The sequence below is a fragment of the Prionailurus bengalensis genome, chromosome E3, assembly GCF_016509475.1.
Source record: "Prionailurus bengalensis isolate Pbe53 chromosome E3, Fcat_Pben_1.1_paternal_pri, whole genome shotgun sequence".
In the NCBI taxonomy this organism is placed as follows: Eukaryota; Metazoa; Chordata; class Mammalia; order Carnivora; family Felidae; genus Prionailurus; species Prionailurus bengalensis.
This window is the reverse complement of record NC_057357.1, coordinates 36,377,197-36,398,301: the sequence shown is the minus strand read 5'-3', so window position 1 is coordinate 36,398,301 and position 21,105 is coordinate 36,377,197. Positions and strand designations below refer to the sequence as shown.

Below are 21,105 nucleotides of genomic sequence, written 5' to 3'. Positions count from 1 at the left end.
GCGCCCCGGAAATGAGTGATTTCTAATCTCACATGACTTTTTGTTCTCCCCAAATGTCTGTGCAATCCCCTACTTAGGAAATTCAAGGGACAAATTGTTATTTTTTTAAAAAAAAAGATTTTTTAATATTTATTATCGAGACAGTGAGAGAGACAGAGCATGAGCAGGGGAGGGGCAGAGAGAGGGAGACACAGAATCCAAAGTAGGCTCCAGGCTCCCAGCTGTAAGCACAGAGCCCAACCCAGGGCTCAAACTCACGAACTTTGAGAGATTATGACCTGAGTGGAAGTCATATGTCAACAGATTGATCCATTAAGGTGCCACCCCCTGCCCCTGGGAAGATTTTCCTAAAGAAGGTAGTGCAACAATTTAGGGATATCTCAAAGCAAACCTCTTTTGTCTTAAAAGTGTCCATGCTGGCATAACATACAGAAATGCCAGTAATAATGTGTGTGCCTCTCCCCACACAGGGGAGAAAAAAATCTTTTTCCTGTATACATCTTAGGTTTTCTGGCTGAGGTTCTGTAAATTGGACTGACAAAAGACAGATTAACAAGAGAAAAGCATACAGATTTATGTAATGTAAGTTTTACGTGACACAGGAGACTTCATAAGGAAACGAAGACCTGAAGAAGTGGTTAAATGTGAGCATTTTTATACTAGGTTTGATGAAGAGTCGGAAGTCATGGGGAAATGTGATAGCAGCTAAGTGGTAAAATGGGGAGAACTTAACAAGTCCTTCTGTGTCCCTCCATCTTTGGAGATAAGGATAGGGAGGGCACCTTTCCCATGAGATCTTATGACCTGCTTCAGAGTGGATGGGGGGCTCAGAGAGTGCTTCCTGCATCTGCTCTTTACTCACATTCTTTCCGCTTCAAATATTCAGTATGCCACCGCAGTACCATATTTTGTAGTAGGGAGTGTTGAACCCCTTCCATGTCCACCCCAATCTTCTGCTCTGGGGCCTGAGGACTCTTTGTAGTATCTGAAAGCTTTTCCCTGCTGTCTCTTAGCCTTCATATCTCATACCCTGCATCTTCTTTCTGACCCTGCCTACTTGTCCACTTCATGTTCTGGTTATTACTGAACAGACGTCACCCTGCGAGACTCTTTGCTGACAGAGGTGGTTTGTGTGTGTGTGTGCGTGTGTGTGTGTGTGTGTGTGTGTGTGTGTGTGACTCAATGGTGGCATGTGCTCAATCAGTATTTGAAGGAAACAAAAGCAGGAAGTTTAACCAGTAATAATAAATCCTAACAACCCGAGAATCATATCTAAAGCATCTACCCCAATTACCTCCCCATCTCAGTGCATGGTTTATTTTCTACATAGCAGTTACTAAAATGTGTCATTATCTTGTTTATTGTCTGTCTTACCCACTAGAACATAAGCTCCCTGAGGGCTAGGGTTTTGTCTATCTTGTTTACCTAACACAGTATTGAAAACAAGTAATCACTGTGGAAATAAACAAACACCAACCAAATGAGAACTGTTTATTCAAAGCATACGGTAGCAAGGGAGCTAGCCAGCATCACTTATCAGAGACTCGACATTAGGCTATAGGATGAGAAAGCTTCATAGTTGGAAAAAAAAAAAGGGAAGGCTTCAGGTGTGCCCTAACTGGAGGCTTTTGGTGTGGGAGTGCTGCAGGTGCACCAAGTGGAAGCAGGACATTCCATGTGACTGGTTGCACACCTTGGCCCTAAGTTGGAAGTGGGTACAAAAGTTAGGAAGGCTGTTCATTACTAATCAAGTTGTGGCTCTTTCTGAGCTGGTCGTGTTACAGGCCTTTTTGCTTTGGCTTCCTGAACTGATCACCAGAGATTAGAAGTCAGAAGTGGTCTGATGTGCTACCAGTATGATTTGTGGATAGCAGGCTGGTTTCCTGGGCGGGATACTGCCAATCATAGGTCTGAGTTCTATTTGTATATGTGGTTTGGTTGTTTTCCGTTTGTATATTCAGTCTCTCCCCGTTGATGAGAAGAAAAGAAGGAAAGAAGGAAGGAATGTTATTCCAATTCCATTATCCAGATTTCATTTTGAATACCTCATGTCAAGGAGTAGTTCATCCTAAAGTTGACGTGGTGACTGTTTTTGAGAGAGTGCATCCTTGAATCATATCCCATAGTCAAAAGCTAGAGCACAGTAAAGAAGAAAGAGACTCTTTTCCTGTCTGTCCGCCAAATAAGAGCCAAAGCCTTTTGAGGAGGCACTTAAAGAATTTTCAGTTTGCAGTTGTGCAGAAACTGTTGTTCAGGTAATTTAACATTGATTTTAGTTTAAAAGGCAATTAAGACAAAATGGGCAGCCACTAGCCACTTAGGTTAAATAAGCTTAGATTTAAATTGCTCCCCATTACCACCTTTGTTTTCTATGTTTGAGCTGTTTTATGCTAATTTAGCATGCAATGGTGTGGAGGCCCAATTGGGGCAGGTGGATGGGAGAGGAACCTAGCCAAAGCCAGGGAGATGGTTATTGAAAGAAGAAATAGTTGACCCAAAACTGTTCCCAGGGTGAAATAGGTTCTCTTTTATCCTGTTACTGGGTATAGGATTAATAGAACATTCTAGGATTCTGGTTCTTTAGATCTAAAATTTTAAAAATGGTGCCCACATTTTGACTGACCACTTTTACTTCCAAATAGTTATTTATCCTGAAATAACAGAGAGAGACAAGCTCATAACATTATGGATAAGAATGTTCATGTTGGTGTTATTTAACACCAAGAATGTGCGTGTTGGTATTATTTAATAGAAATTGTGTATTTTTATAGTGGCATACCAAAATTGATGTTACCTTTTTTTTTTTTTTTACAGCAGAAAAGGCTCATGATACATTGCAAAGTAGAAAAATGGGCTTATATGGTAAAATGTCTATTCTGTGCTTCTGAGTTTTTAGTCACATATGCAATGAAAAATCTTTGAAGGGACAGATTTGCAATGTTACGTGTGGCTTTGTGGGTGATCAATAATGAGTGACTTTTTTCTTATGCTTTTCCAAATTTTCTCAAATTTCCACAATAAACACATATGAGGTGCTGAAGCTTGGGAGCAAGGTTGCTGAAATCAGAACTCCTAAAACAACCGATAAGTCTGGAAGGCTGTGGTCCAAGGCCATTTTTGCTGGCTATTAGTGGGGTCTCCGGAACTAGAGGGAATACACGGCTCTTCTTAAAATTGAAGGTATTTATGCCCGAGATGAAACTGAATTCTGTCTAGGCAAGAGAAGTGCTTATGTGTACAAAGCAAAGAATGACACAGTGACTCCTGGTGGCAAACTGAACAAAACCAGAGTAATCTAGAGAAAAGTTACTCGTGCTCATGGAAACAGTGGCATGGTTTGTGCCAAATTCCAGAACAACTTTCCCGCCAAAGCCACTGACCACAGAATCCATGTGAGGCTATATCCCTCAAGGATTTAAACTTACTGGAAAGTAAATAAAGGTGTAGATCTGTAAAAAGAAACAAAAACAAAACCAAAACAACAACATAATGGTTTTACAATTTCATAATTGTATAAAAGGGATTGAAACAATACTGGTTTGTTGTAACTCTATTTAAAACATCCTCTCAGTGGTGTGCTTGATGTATGCCATCTCAAGTATAAGGTTAAGTGTACATGCTAAATTCTGAGGAGGTAGAATGAGTGTTCCTTTGTAATAATTCTGTTTCTTGCTCAAAGAAAGTCGGCAAAGCTTCATTAAAGAAGGTCATTCACCCGGTCCTAGTTTAAGGTTGTAAGGTGGACCATTCTGTAGAGCACACGTCTAAAATATGCCCAGGTGATTCATGCTTTTGTCTATTAGGAAATGTGGCCATTTACCAGCAACCAATGTTGAGCTAATGGGATCCATTTAGGAATATAACCACAACAAGCCCACCATAAATCGTATGCGCTCCCATCTGAATATGCTTCATTAAGCTCACCTTTCCTGATGCAACTGGATTATTAGATGTCAGGACGAAGAAAATCATTAGGTCCAGCTGCTCTAATCCTACAAAGCACCAATGTGGTTGCTATGTAATTTTATTTTCGTTTATTTTTCAGATAGAACATGCTTTGTGCTTTTCTATAGGAAAATATTTTCAAACTGGTAAAGAAGCAGTATTACTGTATTGTGAGGCATATCTCAGTAAGTCATTACCATAACTTACAGCAGAAGGGTAATCTATGTCGCATTTTACTTCAAGGGTAAGATTGATTTTTATAAAAATCTTTAGTGCATTGAAGCTTAAATTTTTGTTTTCCTATGAAGAAGCAATTAGATACTGGAGTCTTCCAGAAATGTTAGGTTAGTGTGAGCTAAACCTTGATGTGTTTTTGAAGGTCTTATCATTCAACAGTTAAAGAGAAAAGGCAGTTTCTGAGGGAGAAAAACACATTGGCACGGTGGCAATTGTCACAGCTCACATGGCCAGGGGCATCCACCATTTTCTTACATTTACATCTGTTGGGGAAATTGACACAAACCTGAAATAACAAAGAAGACTATAATAAGCATCTTCATTTCCACCCCCAAGAACCACCAATTTTGAGTGTTTTCTTCCAGGGAGGTGCATATAAATATATGTGTATAGACACACACACGTACACAGACACACGCTTTAAAAGTGGTGCACACATTCCCTTTATAATCAAAAACGCTATGTGTATGTGTGTGTGTATACATATGTATATTTAAATAAATACATATTTTTAAGGTTTTATACACATACAGACTTTATTAAAAAGGGGTGTGTGTGTGTGTGTGTGTGTGTGTGTACCCTTTAAAGGGTTTGTGTACATAAAGCTCATATATGACCTTTTATATATCAATGTTCTTTTAAAGGAAAACTAAGTTCTCAACCTCCTCCATCAACAGCAGTGCCTTTCCCCTTTCTAAACACTATTAGGAATTTGGGGCCCATTCTTCTAGATGAGAAGTTGGGAAACTTTTTCTGTAAGAGGCAAGATAGTAAATATTTTAGGCTTTGTGGACCATTTGGTCTCTGTCATAAATACTCAGCTCAGTAGTCACAATGTATTAACGAATGGGTATAGTTGTTTTTCAGTAGAACTTCTTTCGGGGACATTGAAATCTGAAATATTTTTCATATATTCCTGTTCTTTTTTTTTTAAGTTTGTTTATTTATTTTGAGAGAGAGAGAGAGGGGGGGAGCACATGAATGGGGGAAGGGCAGAGGGAGAAGTAGAGAGAGAATCCCAAGGAGGCTCTGTGCTATTGGCACAGAGCCTGATGTGGGGCTCATTCTCACAAAGTGTGAGATCATGACCCGAGCCAAATTCAAGAGTCACATGCTTAACCCACTGATCCACCCAGGTGCCCTTATATATTCCTGTTCCTTTTTTTTTTCTTTTTCACCTTTGAAGTATTTTTTGAAAAATGAGCTTGTGAGCTGTGTGAAAACAGGCAGAGGCTGAATCTGGATCGTTTTCTATACATCCATAAATATTTATATAACTGCAGAAAATCTATAATATTACCTCATTTTTGCATTTTATTTCATAAATAGTCCCATAGTGTATGAATCATTTAAAGCTTGCATTTTTATCTCAGTGAAATTTTGACTGAAAAAATGTATATATAGTTGTTCTTTGTAGTATGAGTCGGTCTCTTCATCTTTATACATAATTGTGTCTGTATAGCTATGGATTATTCACACTTTAGTCATTTTTCACTGCTATATAGTATTCCATCACAGGATATATTGCATTTTTTATGCCAGTAGGTATTTGCCATTTTTTCCCTTGTAACAAGCAGTGGTGGAGGTATATTCATGAACACAGCTTATACGTGTTTTGTTAGGGCAGAGAAGTCGAACTGCTTGGCTATAACATGTGCACATTTTCTGTTTTAATAGCTACCAGTAAATTGGTTTCTGGAGTGATGATACCAGTTGACATTCCCACAGGGAGGCTTTGTCTCCTTGGTTTGGAGATTTCTTTCATTGCTGTTTTCCTTTGGACGGAGCAAGGAACCCACCTTAGCTCTGTATCGTCTTGTTGCCACAGATGCTCGTGTGGCCTTTTATTTCCCTTTGGGTGAGTACGGACATTGTTTTAGGTCTCTGCTCAGGCACTTACACACGAGAATAGCAATTTATATCAATAACCAGGTTTGGCAACATCTGCCAAGGTTGTCATACTCCGTGATTAAATGGCCATATGTGCCAGGGAACACGGGGACAATGGGGTTGTAATTAGGGTTTGCTATCTTTCCATCCGCCACCTCCACCATCCTTAACTTCGAATAACCTCGCTTTTGTGAGCTGATTTGTGAATCAAATGATTCCCCTGAGAATGCCAGTTTCTGCTGCAATACTACTGCTTTATTTTGTGCATCTCTGTAATTACACGGGGTTCTGGTTAAGCTAAAATCTAGAAACATTTTGCCACTTTACCCATTGCCATTGACCCCAGAGCTAATACATGCATATACTAGACTTTAACTTAAATCATCAGAGAATTTAGTGTACTCTGTACTGAACCATCACTGGGAAAGGAAGGTCTACCTAATGCTATCTTAGCATCCTTTAAATGCCACTGCCCCCACCAAAGGCAGGCAGAGAAAACATGCACCAACTTTCCTTAACTCCATAAGGAACAAGTTAAACAGTGTATTAATGCAATATTTAAAACAATCTTAATGCATAGAAGGAAAAAAAAACTCTTCTCATTTTGTTACTGGTGTGACAGAGGTGGTTGATGGTTATGGAAGGACTTGGCATGTTCCAAAAAAAAAAAAAACCTGGAAATATTGCCTCAAGATATGGGGCTATAATAAATGTGCAAATAAATATTTGAAAGATGTATTAGCATTTTAAAATTTGCTTACCGACATATAAAATCCTAATCACTTGTGCACAAGGCCTGTAACTAAAATAAAGTAACCAAGAAGACAGCACAGGAATCCAATGAATATTTCACTGCTAATTGAATATAGTCTATATATACACTTTTCTTCCATATTTAGTTCCATCCTAGTCAACTGTTGAGTGCTTGAAGAAGCAAGGCCCTATTAGCGTATATAGCTTGCAGTTCTGACTATAAAGAAATAGAAAAAAAATCTAATTCTCCTACGTCCAAAAGACTGACTTCCCCCATCTAGTTGATTGGTCTCTAACCAATGCAATATTCAGACTGGGAATAGCCAGAGCCTGGTGTAACTCATTCCCATTTAAGTAAGTAAGTAAACAAACAAACAAAGTCACAGATCTTTGTGGATTTGGGGGACATTTACTTTGATGCCATAATCAAGGTAAATACCTTTTCACAGGGGATCTCTGAAGTTCAACAGGACATGGTAGATATTTCCTCCTCAAAGCAGGGTCAAATTTTAGAGCATTCTCATTTAGCAGTTAATGTGTAAGAAGATTTGAGGTCACAAAGTTTTAACTGGTGGAAAAGTGTAATCGTATCTCGGAGGAAACACTGAGGAAAGCCTATCAACAGTGTAGGGGGGAAGGGAGTGATGGGGTTTTCCATCCTTTACTAGTATTTATATGTGGAGTAGCATATTGGAAGTCATAAATACTGTCCCGTGGACATTTTGAATAATGCAGGAGTAGTGTAAGTAATTGGAAGTGCTTATATCCTGCCTTTAGACATTTCACTGCTCGTGAGTTAAAATTGGTTGTCAAGTGTGGACTCGGAGGACCGTGCAAGGTGCCCTATTCTGTCATGTGGTACATATTTAATGCTTGAAAGAACAAGGGAAGGGACACGTGCAGGAGAGGGAGAGGGAGGGCGAGCGGCGAGATACTGCCGCCAGCTCGGCGCTTTGCAAGTGCCTCGGAGCGAGGAGGCGGGACCCACGCAGCCTCAGCACCCACCGCCTTTCCTGGGCTGCAAGACTTTGCAAAAACACTGGGCGTCCAATTTGGCGAGTGTTTTGGCGCCCAGGCCGGGGCCGCCCTGGAAGCCGGGCTCAGACGCGGCAGCGTCCCCGGCACCTTGGTGGCCTCCCTCTGTGCGCTTCTCCGCGTTGAATGCCTCCTTGCTCCGGCTGCTCGCTCGCTCCCTCCCGGCGCGTTCTGCACCTGCTGGCGGTGGTGTCAGGCAGCCAGGGCGAGCGCAGGCACGGCGCGCACGACGGATGACTGGAGTCATTTACATTGCTAGCACGTGGCTGCCGTTTGCTGTTGCCTCGGACTTCTCCCGTGTTCTCCCGGGGAGGAAACAGGAGGCACTTTGCAGCCGACAATGAAATCTTGGCAGCTAATTGCAGTCGTGGGAGATGCCCTTCAGGTAAGGCGAGAGAAGAGGGCTCTGAACACCATCAGGGAAGGAGAGGCCGAGAGGGAGAGCGAGGGATGGAGAGAAAGCTGCTTCTGCAGAGGCTTCCTGAAGCCCACTGACTCGCGGGAGGGGGTGGTAGAGGGACGGGGACGGGGGCGGGCGACAGGGGGGAGGAGTGTGCAAACTGACATTTTTGGCTGCCTGTGGCAGAGGAGCCGCCGTCAGCCGCTGTCCAACGTTCACGCCGAGAGGGTGGCGGCGTGTGCGCCTCGGGGCTGCTGATTAGAATAGGGACTTGGCGGCGGCAGGAATCCGGGTAAACCAAAGCGGCGATGGGAGGCTGCGGATGCATTTGCAGCGCGTGAGTGAGACCCGGTACGTGAGGCCAGCCCGGGGACCTCGGAGGGTGGGTCACTGCTCGCCCCGGGCGCACCCGGGGGCGCGGGACGCCCGGAGAGGGCGAGGGGCGTTTGTGGCTACGGGGGAGTCCGGAGATGAATCGATTTTCTTTACTGACGAGAGAAGTTAGTGGGGAACTTCATTGCCCATTCTCATTGGCTCCGTTTAACTTTATTTCTAGAGATGAATAAGCGTTTGTAAGAAAGCCCGTAAAAGTCCCAATAGGCTCGCAGGGGTTTTGCAAGAGCTGCGCGGTTCTTTAAATGGGAGGTTTACGAAATGACTGGCCAGATGGGCCGTGCCTTTGGAAAGTTGGCACGCTCACGTTCCGATGGGGCATGTGTGTGCGTGTGTGGGAATATGTACTGCATGTTTGTGTAAACATGTCTACCGTGCTGGTTGCTCTGTCCTTATCTCCTCTGCTTTGCCTGATGCCCAGGGAAGAGAAATTACATTGACAGTATTGGTTATATATATATATATATATATATATATATATATATATATATACATATATATATACACACATGTATGTATGTGTATATATAAATGTATGTATGTGTATATATATATATGTATGTATGTATGTATGTATGTATATGCAAAGTGTTGCCTACGACATTTATCGGCCTAGGAGGATCACCTGGGAGGCTCAATCTCAGCCTATCCCTCAGCCATTATTTCCAGATTACTGTGAAACTGGTGGTTTTACTAATTTCTGTTGACAAAAGATCAGTGCCTCCCCCCTACTTAGGAAGGACCCCAGCAGAATTCTGAATCCAAAAGTTTTGTTAGCAAAATCATCTTAGTAGGAATGGTTCATTAAATTACTTCCTGAAAGAGTCCCTTTCTGAGTATCTTTAGATATCTCATAATTTACTCACTGTTCATATGGTTTTAATTTTGGTCACACAGAAATGAACGCAGTCTATAACGGAGGCCATCAAAAATGATTGTGTAATCCTCTTTATTTGGGTAGCTGGGTGGTGAACTGGTTTAAGACTATAAAGTCTTTCTCCGCTGTGATTCCCTATTTTTGATCAAAATGTATCTTTGGAAATCCAAAGGCCATGAGTGTAAATGTGTTTGTGAAATGGGCTAACTTGCCTTTGCTGTGATTAAGTTTTAAGAGGGTTGTTCTTCAAGTAAGTAAACTACAGTCAATCAGTGACAGCTGGCTTTCATGGGGAATGCGGGCAGCATTCATGATTTTCATACAGAAAGCAGGTTTTTCAACTCTTATCTGCCCACTCACACCCTCCACACATGCCAGTGCTTCCTCTATATTAGAATACTCATGGATTATGAAGAGAAAATTGCTTCTCTGAACAGTTGGAGGAAGTATTACCTATGGGCAAAGGTTTCTTTTCTCCCTTGCTTACCTGCTTCCTTCTTTCTCTCTTTCTCTCCCTTGCTCTCTCCTCCCTCCTCTCTTTTCTTCCATCTTCCCCCCCTGCCACCCCCCCTTCTCTCTCTATCCACCTGTATTTCTTTCCATCTGTCTTTATTTTTGTACGTAGAACACAGAAAGCTTTCCAGATATCTTCTACTACTGCATTTTTATTGTAACAAATGTTTTGCACCCTAAGGGATAATTGGAACCTGATTTTCTTTTTCTTTTTTTGTATTCTCCGTTCATATACAAGAACTAATTAATATCAGGCAATCTGCTGTACCCTAATCTTGTAAATAAAAGTGAATATTCAAACTTTTCTTGTCATTTGATTTTAACCAAGCAAACTGACTCTGGAGGATGCCTATGTTCCATGAAAAGAGCTGGATCTTTTCTCTCTTATCACCAAGTGATGGATTTTTACAACATTGCACTTTGCTTGTTATAACTTTATTGGGCTGAGCATATTTTTATGTTTGTCTACTATAACCTTATCCCTCAAACTTCTGTTTTCTCTATTACCTGTCTTAATTTTAGAAGCTGGATTCATTTTAATCTGTATTTACTTGGACTTAGGAGAAACAACCATCAGTCTTCACTTACGGGCTAGCTTTAAGTGTCACAAAAATAAGTTTATTTTTCTTTCCAATTTTTTTTTCTCTCTCCATGAGTGTGACACAAAAGTTGAAGATTTCATGTAAAGGAATTTTTGCTGCAATTGCCTTCTTCCAAATTACAACTGTAAGATTTGGACAATAAATAGTCATATTTTGAGATTATTATATGAGAATCCGTACATATCCCTTGTCATTTTTTGTTTGATAACAGAGAACCTGGTTGGATGGGTCATTCTCGAACTAAATAGCTATTTACAATGTCCAGTGAAAGATCATTTTGGTCTTGTTTTCTGCAAAATTTACAATTTTTATATTAGAATTTTAGTTGAGTTTGCAGTACCAGAGAAATGGAATGTGATCCAAAAGAGGAAGGATTTTTTATGAAATAATAATAAGGCTTTATTATTATTAAACTTCTATTTACGTTTAGTTGTACCTATTTTGTTTTTTAACAGTTTCATGTGTGTTAGTTTCAAAGTCGTCACAGAGTGGATTGAAACAAGTTCTTTGAAAGAATTAAAACGCAGTTCCTTTTAGGAGACCTGAATCCTCATCTTGTACTGGTTTTTCAACCAATGTAAAAATAAATAGGGAGAAAAGCAGTTTTTTGCAATTCCAACTTTATTTTGTTACAGATCTGAAAACTCCAGGATATTATAATACATTAGGTCTTTATATATTTATGGGTAGAAGTCTTTGTCCTTCTGTTTGTTTTCCTTCATTTTTATGCAGAGTTGAGCGTTTGCATGTATTATAAGCAATAGTAAACAAGAGCAAATAAGGGCATCAGGAATTTTTTAATCATGCATTTTAATTTATTTGAATTAAATCACATCACAAAATAGCAGTCTTGCCTATCTGATGCTCATGCTGCCCCCTCCCTCTGTTTGCATGGCACTAAAAAAAAAAAAAAATTAAGTAATTCTTTAAAAGTCAGCTTGTAACATGTAGGGTTCAGCTTGGAAACCTTTGTATTTAATTATTCACTAGCTGCAGTGTTCCAAACAGTTTTCAGGAGTGCTTTTTTATTAATAGATTTAAAGTTTTCATGAAAAGTTGTGGTGTGTGTGTGTGTGTGTGTGTGTGTGTGTGTGTGCGCGCGCGCGCGCACTTGCCCAAAAAGCTGAAACAGCTTGTGTCAGCTATAGCAACGCGTTTTTGATTCAGCAAAACTAGGTTATGAATTCAAGCAATTAAACATGACAAAAAGCCCAATTTCACTGCCTAGATTAATACACTTCCAATTTTTCCTGCTCCATAAAAATTTCAAAGTGTTCTTTCTGGTTAGGTGTTTGCATAACCTATAAGGTATTGGAAGGCCCCCGTTTCACATTTACTTATGATGTCTGAATACTTTGATGTAGCAAATGTAAATAGGACCAATTGGACATTCTTAACACAATTTTGTATTTGCAAGTTCTTGTGAAATTATTTCAGTTGAGTTTAAAGGAAAAGCGAGAACAGTCGTTAGTTCCCTAACATTAATCGGTGGTGAGTAATCTTTCAGCTACTTCCAATGTCATGAAGGCCAGGAAAGACTTTTTGAGAAATGATATAATTACAGCAGAAATAGTATATCCCTGTTCCAAGGGTAGCAGTGATTTTTTTTTAATGATGCAAGAGTGGTTATGTTTATTACTTTTTCTCTGCTTGAACAGAAGTAAAGTCTGAATTCTGTATTCATGTTGATCTAATTAGCCAAAGCTCACTGTTCTTTCCAATGGGTCTTTTTACTTACAGAGTAATTAGTACTCCCAATGAGCCACATTGAAATTACTGCAGTTTTTGGTAAGTTGGTTGAATTTTCTAAGCTGCCTTGATACACTTTGATCACACAGAGACTATATACGCACAGACATAGACAATCGAGAAGCTCCAATACTATTACCTTGCATTGTCCGTCCAGTACAGAAAACCAGCAACAGCCAAGTGAGTCAAGTTGGCCTCTACACCTGGTGTTTGCTTTGGAAAGAGAACCTCTATCTATTAGCAAGGCCTCTGCCAGCCTTTCTTTTTCTCTTCATGATAATTCTGCATCTGCATTTGCTACCCGGGGATGGATTTCTTTGTTGTTCAATTGAAATCTCTACTTTTAAGAAAATCAGTTGCTTATTCGGCTAACAAGATGAGAGTACCCGTTGTACCTATTATAATTATTTGAATGTTGCCATAGAGGCTTTCCGTTTTTATTATAATGACGAGGATGATGAAGATGGTGATGTGTTAATATATCAGCAGTAATAGGAATAAGGATACGATGCTGATGTCTGCCTGGGCACTCACTGCCTCTGTGTGTCGGGCATTGGACTGAGAGCTTCAGCATGTTTTCTCTGGTTCTTAACTCTGCAAGGTACGTGTCTGTATGCCTAATTTAGAGATGGAGAAGCAATCTTCAAGACTTGTTATAATTAGAGTAAGAGATTAGATTCCATATTTTTCTGACTCCAATATACCAAGATACCGTTGAAATTTATTAATGTGAATTTAGAAAGATACACAAAATGGGTAGTCAACAGATGCCATAGGCAGGTAGTTCTCAACGATGAGCTATTTTCTCACTCCCCTCACTACAATAAGGACGTTTGGTAACATACTGTAGACATTTTGGGTTGTCATAATTGGGACCGGGGGTGCTCCTGGCATCTACTGGGTAGACACCAGGGATCGTGCTGAACATCCTAGGTTGCACAGGACAAAACAACAAAGAATTTTCCAGCCCATAACGCCAGCAGTGGTGACTGAGAAATCCTGTCCTAGGTGATATCAGTGATGCTGTGACTAATATGTACATGGTCTGATTTTTCAAGAGACTGGATAAGGTACATGAATTTCAGTTATTAAACTTTTGAAATCTCCAGTTGGATACTGTGAATGGGATCATAATGCAAAATCAGAAGGTCCATATTGTCTTAAATTTGACTTTAAAATTTTTACTGCTGCCTACTCTGAACATCTTTCTTTATAAATATGACATGGGTCATTGTGATTAAAGTACCTACTATTCCCCAATTTACTCAGTGTTACCTCTTACGAGTGCTGAAAAATGAAATTTCTTCCTAGGGTACTGCTGTCAATAGAAATGCACCATCAAAAAATGAGTTCTGCGCCAGTCGTTCTAAGAACTTCCCTTGTTCCTCCTCAGCACTCAGGCACCATTATTTTCTCCTTATCGTTCAAGGTTTGGTTCAGAGGCTTATTTGCTTATTTATTTAATAAGCATTTAAGTAGCGTTTCATATGTGCCAAGCACTGTTGTAAATGTTTAAAGATATTAATTAATGTAATCCTTACACTAAGCCTAAGGGGTTGATACTGTTCTTAACTACTTTTTACAGAGGAGAGAACCACAGTCCGGAGAAGTTGGATAATTTGCCCAAGGTCACACAGCTTTTAAGTGGCAGAGCTGGGATATTAACTCTGCAGTCTGTGCTTCTGTCTTGCCATGCTCTTTAATCATTTCATTCTGTAGATGTGCAGAAGCATGCTTGTGTAGGCACATCTTCACCTGAGTTTTGAAAAAAAGACATTTTCAGTTTCATTCTGGGGGTGTTGGATTAAGTAAAGTAACTTAACCATTTTTAATTGAGAGTGAACGATAATGCCCACAGCTCTGTTTTGTACTTAATTCCTTGTAAACGTACCCTGAACTGGGATCAGGAAGACTTATGAGGTTCTCTTTACATGACCACCTCCAACAAGAAAAATCGCCGAAGGAAAACAGTAGCATTCAGAAGGGCATAATTTACAGGATGGATTATCTTTGCTCTATTCTCTGTTTAATAGTGGTATTAGAAAAATAAAATTTGTTCAACTGCATCCCCTAAGGGGTCTTCAGGAAACTTAACTCTTTGGTTTCCTGGTGCTTTAAAAGTTTTGTAGGGAGCCAAATGTGGTTGTAACCAAGTGGACGTGGGCACGTTGATTCCCAGCTAGATGTTGCTAAAGTCAATCCATTTATTCTCCCTCATTAAGACCATGGAAACAACCATGCCAATCCCATTCTCTGCTGAATATCCAGTATGTAGTAAAACTGATGAAGAGAAAAACAATTTGAGTAGCTTTAAAAAAAAAATTAACGTTTATTTATTTTTGAGCAGGGGAGGGGCAGAGAGCGAGGGAGACACAGAATCCGAAGCAGGTTCCGGATTCTGAGCTGTCTGCACAGAGCCTGATGTGGGGCTCAAAGTCATGAACTGTGAGGTCATGACCTGAGCCAAAGTCAGACACTTAACTGACTGAGGCACCCGGGCGCCCCTGAGTAGATTTTTAAATAGAAATGCCAGTTTGACACACCTTCATTCTGTGTCACGAGAAGAAAAGATCTTGCAAGTCTGCTATTAAACATGGGTACATGGATGGGCAGAAAACCAAGATGGGCATAGAGAACCTTAATAGATTTCAGTTGAATGAATGAATACATGGAAGAATTTGTATTTAAAAAGAATTCTTATCAAGGGTATGCATGGGTTTGTACTTTAATAGAAAACATCTTACATCTTGAATACAAAATATTGGACGAAGAGGAGGTGGTGGCAGCAGGAACCACCCACCTATCTGACAGACAGTAGTTCCCTGCCAGCTGCCTCCTCAGACTTCTAACCCAGACTTCACATGACTTCAGTGTTGATACATAGCTCACTATGCATTGCCCCACAGAAAGCTCAAAGATGCTGAACCACAAGAATGGATTGCATTCTACCCAAGTGGAGCCACAGATTCCTTCCTACAAGAAGGGAAGGGCCACTGCCCTTGAACGGCTATGGTGTGGCCGTCCAGCCTTGCCAAAGCCATGGAAAGGGGCTCTTGAGCCACCCTCCCCCAACCCAGGGACATGATGGGAACTGAACTGGAAGTAGAAACCACTATGGTTGTTCTTAAGTATTTCAGGCCCAGTGAACTCACATTTACACAGAGAAAGCAGAGTGAATCCCATTTCAGAACTGTCAAAAGACCATTGTTGGATCCATTATCGTCAAATTTCCTTTTTTAATACAGTTCGTTGAATTGGCTTTTGTGGAATACCTATTCCATCTAAGTGTTGGTTCAGGAAGTGGTTTAAGATTGAACCAGAATTTATTGTTCAATGGTAAATAAGGGGGAATAAACTCACATAGCTAAGGGTACCCAATAAAATTCTGTAAGCATTGTCCATTAGTCTGTTGTGCTAAAATACATATATTTCACTTAGTTGAATAAAAAAAGGAAATTGGATTTAAAATGGCCATTTTAATTCCATATTTAATGGAATTCGTTTCTAGCATATTTCCACATTTAGTGTGAATCTACTTAAAAATAGAGACAACCAGTGATAAACTTTGTGTGCCAATAAAAAGAATGTGTCCAGCAAAGGGAAAATGAGTTTTGGCTGAGTCTCTATTATCACATTTCCCCAAGGAACTAAAATATAAAGGTTACCTCAATGTTATAAGTAGTTCAGGCTTCAACCTTTGCTGCTGATGGGAAAAGAAGGCCAGCTTTGTTGCAATGCACTAACTAACTGCTCAATATATAGAATTATGCATTATTATTATCATTAGTACAGATACTGTCTACTGAGTGTTTGCAATGAGCTATCCACTGTGTTAACTTCTGAATATACACTACTGAATTGACTCCTCTCAGTACTTTTATGAGGCAGAGCGTTCATTATACCCATTTTTCATCAGGGAAGACTCAGTCTTGAGATGATTTTTCTTCTATGTTTGCCAACAGCTAGTAAGTAGAAGGATTGATAATCAAATGATAGATAGACCGACTGACTAATGACACAGAATGAAAATTGGCAAAGAACATGAATATAGTTTTTAGAAAAATAAATGTAAATACCAGCAAGGATACAATATATGTTCACATATATACATATGTGAAAGTTTCTTTTTTATATATAAACATTTCTTAGATCAGATTAGAAACTAATATGATGAAACAGGCTTTTTATATACTGTTGAAGAGACTGTGGAATCATTCATTCTTTTGTGGAAGACAATTTGGAAATGTTTATATATATATATATAAAAGTACGTTTTAATCTGGTGTTTCCACCTCCAGGATTTATGTAATTGCTCAAGTTTGCAAAGATGCGTGTTGGTTGACTACAGCATAGTGTGCAGCGGGAAGAAAAACCGGAAGAAATTAAGTGTCTAACAGTATGGGATTGGATGTCCTGAAGCAGTGGCTGAGCTGTGGGAAGTTTACAAGAGTCCAAACTGCAGAAACGTGTTAGGAAAACTTTGTTAGAAAATTAACACACAATGGGGCGCCTGAGTGGCGCAGTCGGTTAAGCGTCCGACTTCAGCCAGGTCACGATCTCGCGGTCCGTGAGTTCGAGCCCCGCGTCAGACTCTGGGCTGATGGCTCGGAGCCTGGAGCCTGTTTCCGATTCTGTGTCTCCCTCTCTCTCTGCCCCTCCCCCGTTCATGCTCTGTCTCTCTCTGTCCCAAAAATAAATAAACGTTGAAAAAAAATTAAAAAAAAAATTCACACACATATGCAAACTCTTTATACACATGGCAAAATTGCAAAAGGTAACTAAGGGACTGCAGAGGGTAGCCACCTCAGTGGTTACTGTGGCATGTGACTAAGAGGGGAGCAGGGGAGACACAGAGAAATTGCTTTCAGGATGATTCAAGACAGATAAGTTATAGAGGCCTGCTGTGCAACATGGTGCCTGGAGTAAACATAGCATTGTGCGCTGAAAAATTTGTTAAGAAGGCAGATCTCATGTTAACTGTCCTATACACACACACAAACATGCACACACACGCACACTGGACAGAAGGAAACTTTTGGAGACGATGGATGTGTTTATTACCTTGATTATGGTGATGGAATCATGGGTAGATTCATGCCTGCATCCAAACTCATCAAATTATATGCATTAAAAATGTGTGCAAGTTTTTGTATATCCGTTATACCTCGATGAAACTGTTAAAAAAATTTAACCTTTATTCCTTTTTCTTTTCAACAAGCGGGCACTATTTTGATAATAAAAAAAGTATTTAATTTATAGAACAAAAAAAAAAGAGAGAGAGCTTCCATTTGTCGAACCACCTATGGTCAGTCCCTCACCCCCAAGTGGATAGAGATCACCTTAGATATCAACATTGGTATTGTATGTTAGAACATAGCCCAAATTGCTTTGAAAATGTGCTTAAGAGAGACTTAGAAAAGGAGGTAAAGAAACCTAAAAATGGGTTGATTTAAAATCGTGTCCTGGTTAAGATTTGGGGTTGGTGTGTGTTCTGAAACGATGTGGTTGGCTGTTGGCAATTTCTGAAAATGATAAAGCTAACTGTTAACCGTAATGGTTTGGCCACACAGGAGAACAAAATTCCCCTGATGCTGCAGACACTTGTCATTCATCGGAGGTACTGCAAAATCATGATCCTTATCCTTCCAGCTGCGCGTGTCTGTCAGGGACTGTGGGCTGCTAAAAGTTGTATACTATTATTTTTTTATTCATCTCTGGGTCATTTCATCTTCCTGTGCAAGCCACATGAATGGCTGTGTATGAAAATTGTATTTTGTGCTGAATTTCCCACTGTGAAAGATGTTTACTATATATTTATGAAAACACTGCAATAACAAAACCCTTTATATAGCCTTTCAATTTGCTGTAAGGGCAGATAAAATATTTTTATCTCGAACTGAACTTCATACCTTGGGAGATTCAGCAGGCCCGACTCGGAATAATAAAACACTTCAGAGAAAGGCAGGCGCTGTTCAGATTGCTTCAGAAACCTGTGTACTTCACTCAGCAGACCTCAATTCCTTTAAACACACCAACTGAATATATAAAACCTAGAAGGAATCAGTATAATTTATGCATCATTAGACAATATTTTTTAAATTTGTTAAATACTTTTGTGATTTGTCTACAGAGATTCAGGGTGATTCTTAAAAAGTGGTGTTAACTTAATGCCAGAAAATATAGGAAGGAGGCTGGTTGTCCCCTAAGTGGATTAACAACACTCATTCTTCACCTTCATTTAGGCTTTGGCAGTGTTTTTAATTGAAACTTTTGTCAAGAAAATTGTAGGTTCACCTGACGTCATAAGATATAATACAGACAGATCTCTTATACACTTTACCTAGTTTCCCCCGAGAGTATTATTTCTCAAAACCATAGAATCTCATTACATCCAAGATTTTGGCGTTGCTGCCATCCACTGATCTTATTCAGATCCCCCCAGATATATTTGCACTCATTTGTGTGTGTGTATTTAGTTCTACACAACTTTATCACATGTGTGGGCTGATGAATCCACCATCACAGATAAGACAGAGATCACTTCCATTATAAGGACCCCTAACCTCCATCCCTAAACCCTGTCAACAACTAATCTGTCCTCACTTTCTAAAATTCTGTCGTTCCGAAATGTTGGCAAATGGAATCACACAATATTTAACTTCTTGGGATAGGCTTATCTGCTCATCATAATTTCTTAGAGTTCTATATGAGTTATGGTTTGTATCAATCATTTGGTGTTTTTTTTTTAATTTTTTTTTCAACGTTTTTTATTTATTTTTGGGACAGAGAGAGACAGAGCATGAACAGGGGAGGGGCGGAGAGAGAGGGAGACACAGAATCGGAAACAGGCTCCAGGCTCCGAGCCATCAGCCCAGAGCCTGACGCGGGGCTCGAACTCACTGACCGCGAGATGGTGACCTGGCTGAAGTCGGACGCTTAACCGACTGCGCCACCCAGGCGCCCCGGTGTTTGTTTTTTTTTTAAATTATTGCTCAGTAGTATTCCATGGTATGCATGTGCCACAGCTCTTTAATCATTCACCTGTTGAAAGACATCTGGGATGTGTTTGGCTATTACAGACAAAGTCGCTATGAACATTTCTGTACAGGTTTTTGTGAGCACAAGTTTCATGTCTCTGGGATAAATGCCCAGGAGCAGGCTTTGGTGATTTTTGATTCATGAACATTATGGAAAACATTAATATGTTGCGCCCGTTGGAAGTCAATGCCAGTTGCACACAAACCAATAAAAGGAAAAACATAAAATCTTACCCACATCTTAATGTTTATTTCTACATAAACACAGCACTAAATATAGAGAATAGCCAGCATTTATGTAGCATCCACCATATGCCAGTCTGTATTCTAAGCCTGTTGTGTATGCTAACTCATTTGTCCTCACAACAGCCTCATGATGTACACGCTCTTATTATCCCCACTTACAGATGAAGAATCAGGCACAGAATGCTTGAGTAACTTGCCAAGATGATACAACCAGTGCATTTAGGCAGTCTGTCTTGAGAAGCCATCATCTTAACCACTACTCCCATGATTTGAACCTCATTCACAGATCACAGGTATTGGTCATACCTCTGGGTCCCCTGAGATGGCCACTCTCATTTGTTTGGGTAAACATCTCTCAGGATGGCTCTGAAAAGAAAGAAGAACTGGAATTGGGTCTGTAGAACAATCAGCTGGCTGACTTCACTGCCCTTTAATTCAATTGCTCTGTCTTTAAGCTTACTTTATTTGACCATCTCAGCCAGATGGAGGCTTCTTCTGGCTTTTAGATCTCCCAAGAGGTAGATTTCACAACTCTCCCTTGGTTACACACTGCACTATTTCACAGGCAGTATGTTCTGCCTTTCGGCATGCCCCAAATCTGTCGTATGGCAAACTGAGCCCCTTGTCATTTGTCTACCTTCATTGAAGATGTGGAATTGATGGTGACCATGTCTATTCAACAACACAACACAAAGGTACCTATTTCTAACAGAATCTTGCATGGCTGCTTTACATTAATCATGGAGCTATTCGTTCCTCCAAAGGCATTTCATATTTCCACCAGGCTTATAAAGTATTTAATATTTTCATATGCTCCAGTGTAAAGCCATCTGTTGCAGTGACAGGACAAAATGTTGAAGACAAGAACAAGCGTATGTTTATGGAAAGATTCCATGAAATGTTAACAAGAAAGATATGTGCTACTCTAGGGTGTCTTGTAGAAAATGGCCAGGGGAATTTGGAAGGCACAGCCTCCAGCACTGGTGTTTGTAAATTGGCGTTTATAAATTGCAAATGTTCCTTTTTTTCTGTCTCATAAACTCGGACTAGATCAGCAATGTAAATGGTGGCAGAGATCTATTTGACAGGAAATAGTGGTATTATTTAATTTTTGGAACTTTATTTCATCTGTTCTTCCTGTGCTTCATTTGACTTTTTGCTATTCATTTGAACAAGTGGATTGGGAGCCTGCTGTGTGCTAGGCGTGCATGTCTCTGGAATAGCTAGATTGTGTTTCTAAACAGCTAGAGCTGTTCCTCAGTCCCTAACTTTTAATAGCCATGTTGCGGTCTTGCTAATATAGAAACGCTCAGATGGGAATCAATTTGACTGCCCACTTGGAACGTATCAGTTGAGGCGCGGTTACCTAAAACTGTTGCTACATCACATTGCCCCTTGCTGAACTGAGCTCAGAAAATCAAAGCAAAT

General features: G+C 40.0%; 1 protein-coding gene and 1 pseudogene across 23 annotated transcripts in view; both read left to right on the top strand.

Annotated features, from left to right (window-relative positions):
• The window catches only part of LOC122472044, a 118,065-nt pseudogene extending 114,607 nt beyond the window's left edge, over window positions 1-3,458 (top strand).
• RBFOX1 (RNA binding fox-1 homolog 1) overlaps window positions 1-21,105 on the top strand; it is a 1,791,866-nt gene that overhangs the window by 707,209 nt on the left and 1,063,552 nt on the right. For 2 of the 23 annotated variants that reach the window (XM_043560614.1, XM_043560602.1), the window contains exon 1: window positions 8,435-8,611. The exons of 19 other annotated variants lie outside the window; for them this stretch is intronic. Coding sequence is in view for 2 of the 4 variants with exons in the window: in XM_043560590.1 (XP_043416525.1) it covers window positions 8,201-8,245 (45 nt within the window). In the remaining 2 variants the exon portion in view is untranslated. Of the gene's footprint in view, window positions 1-7,853; window positions 8,246-8,434; window positions 8,612-21,105 lie in introns of those variants that run through there. 2 more of the 23 variants (XM_043560590.1, XM_043560588.1) reach the window with 2 other exon arrangements.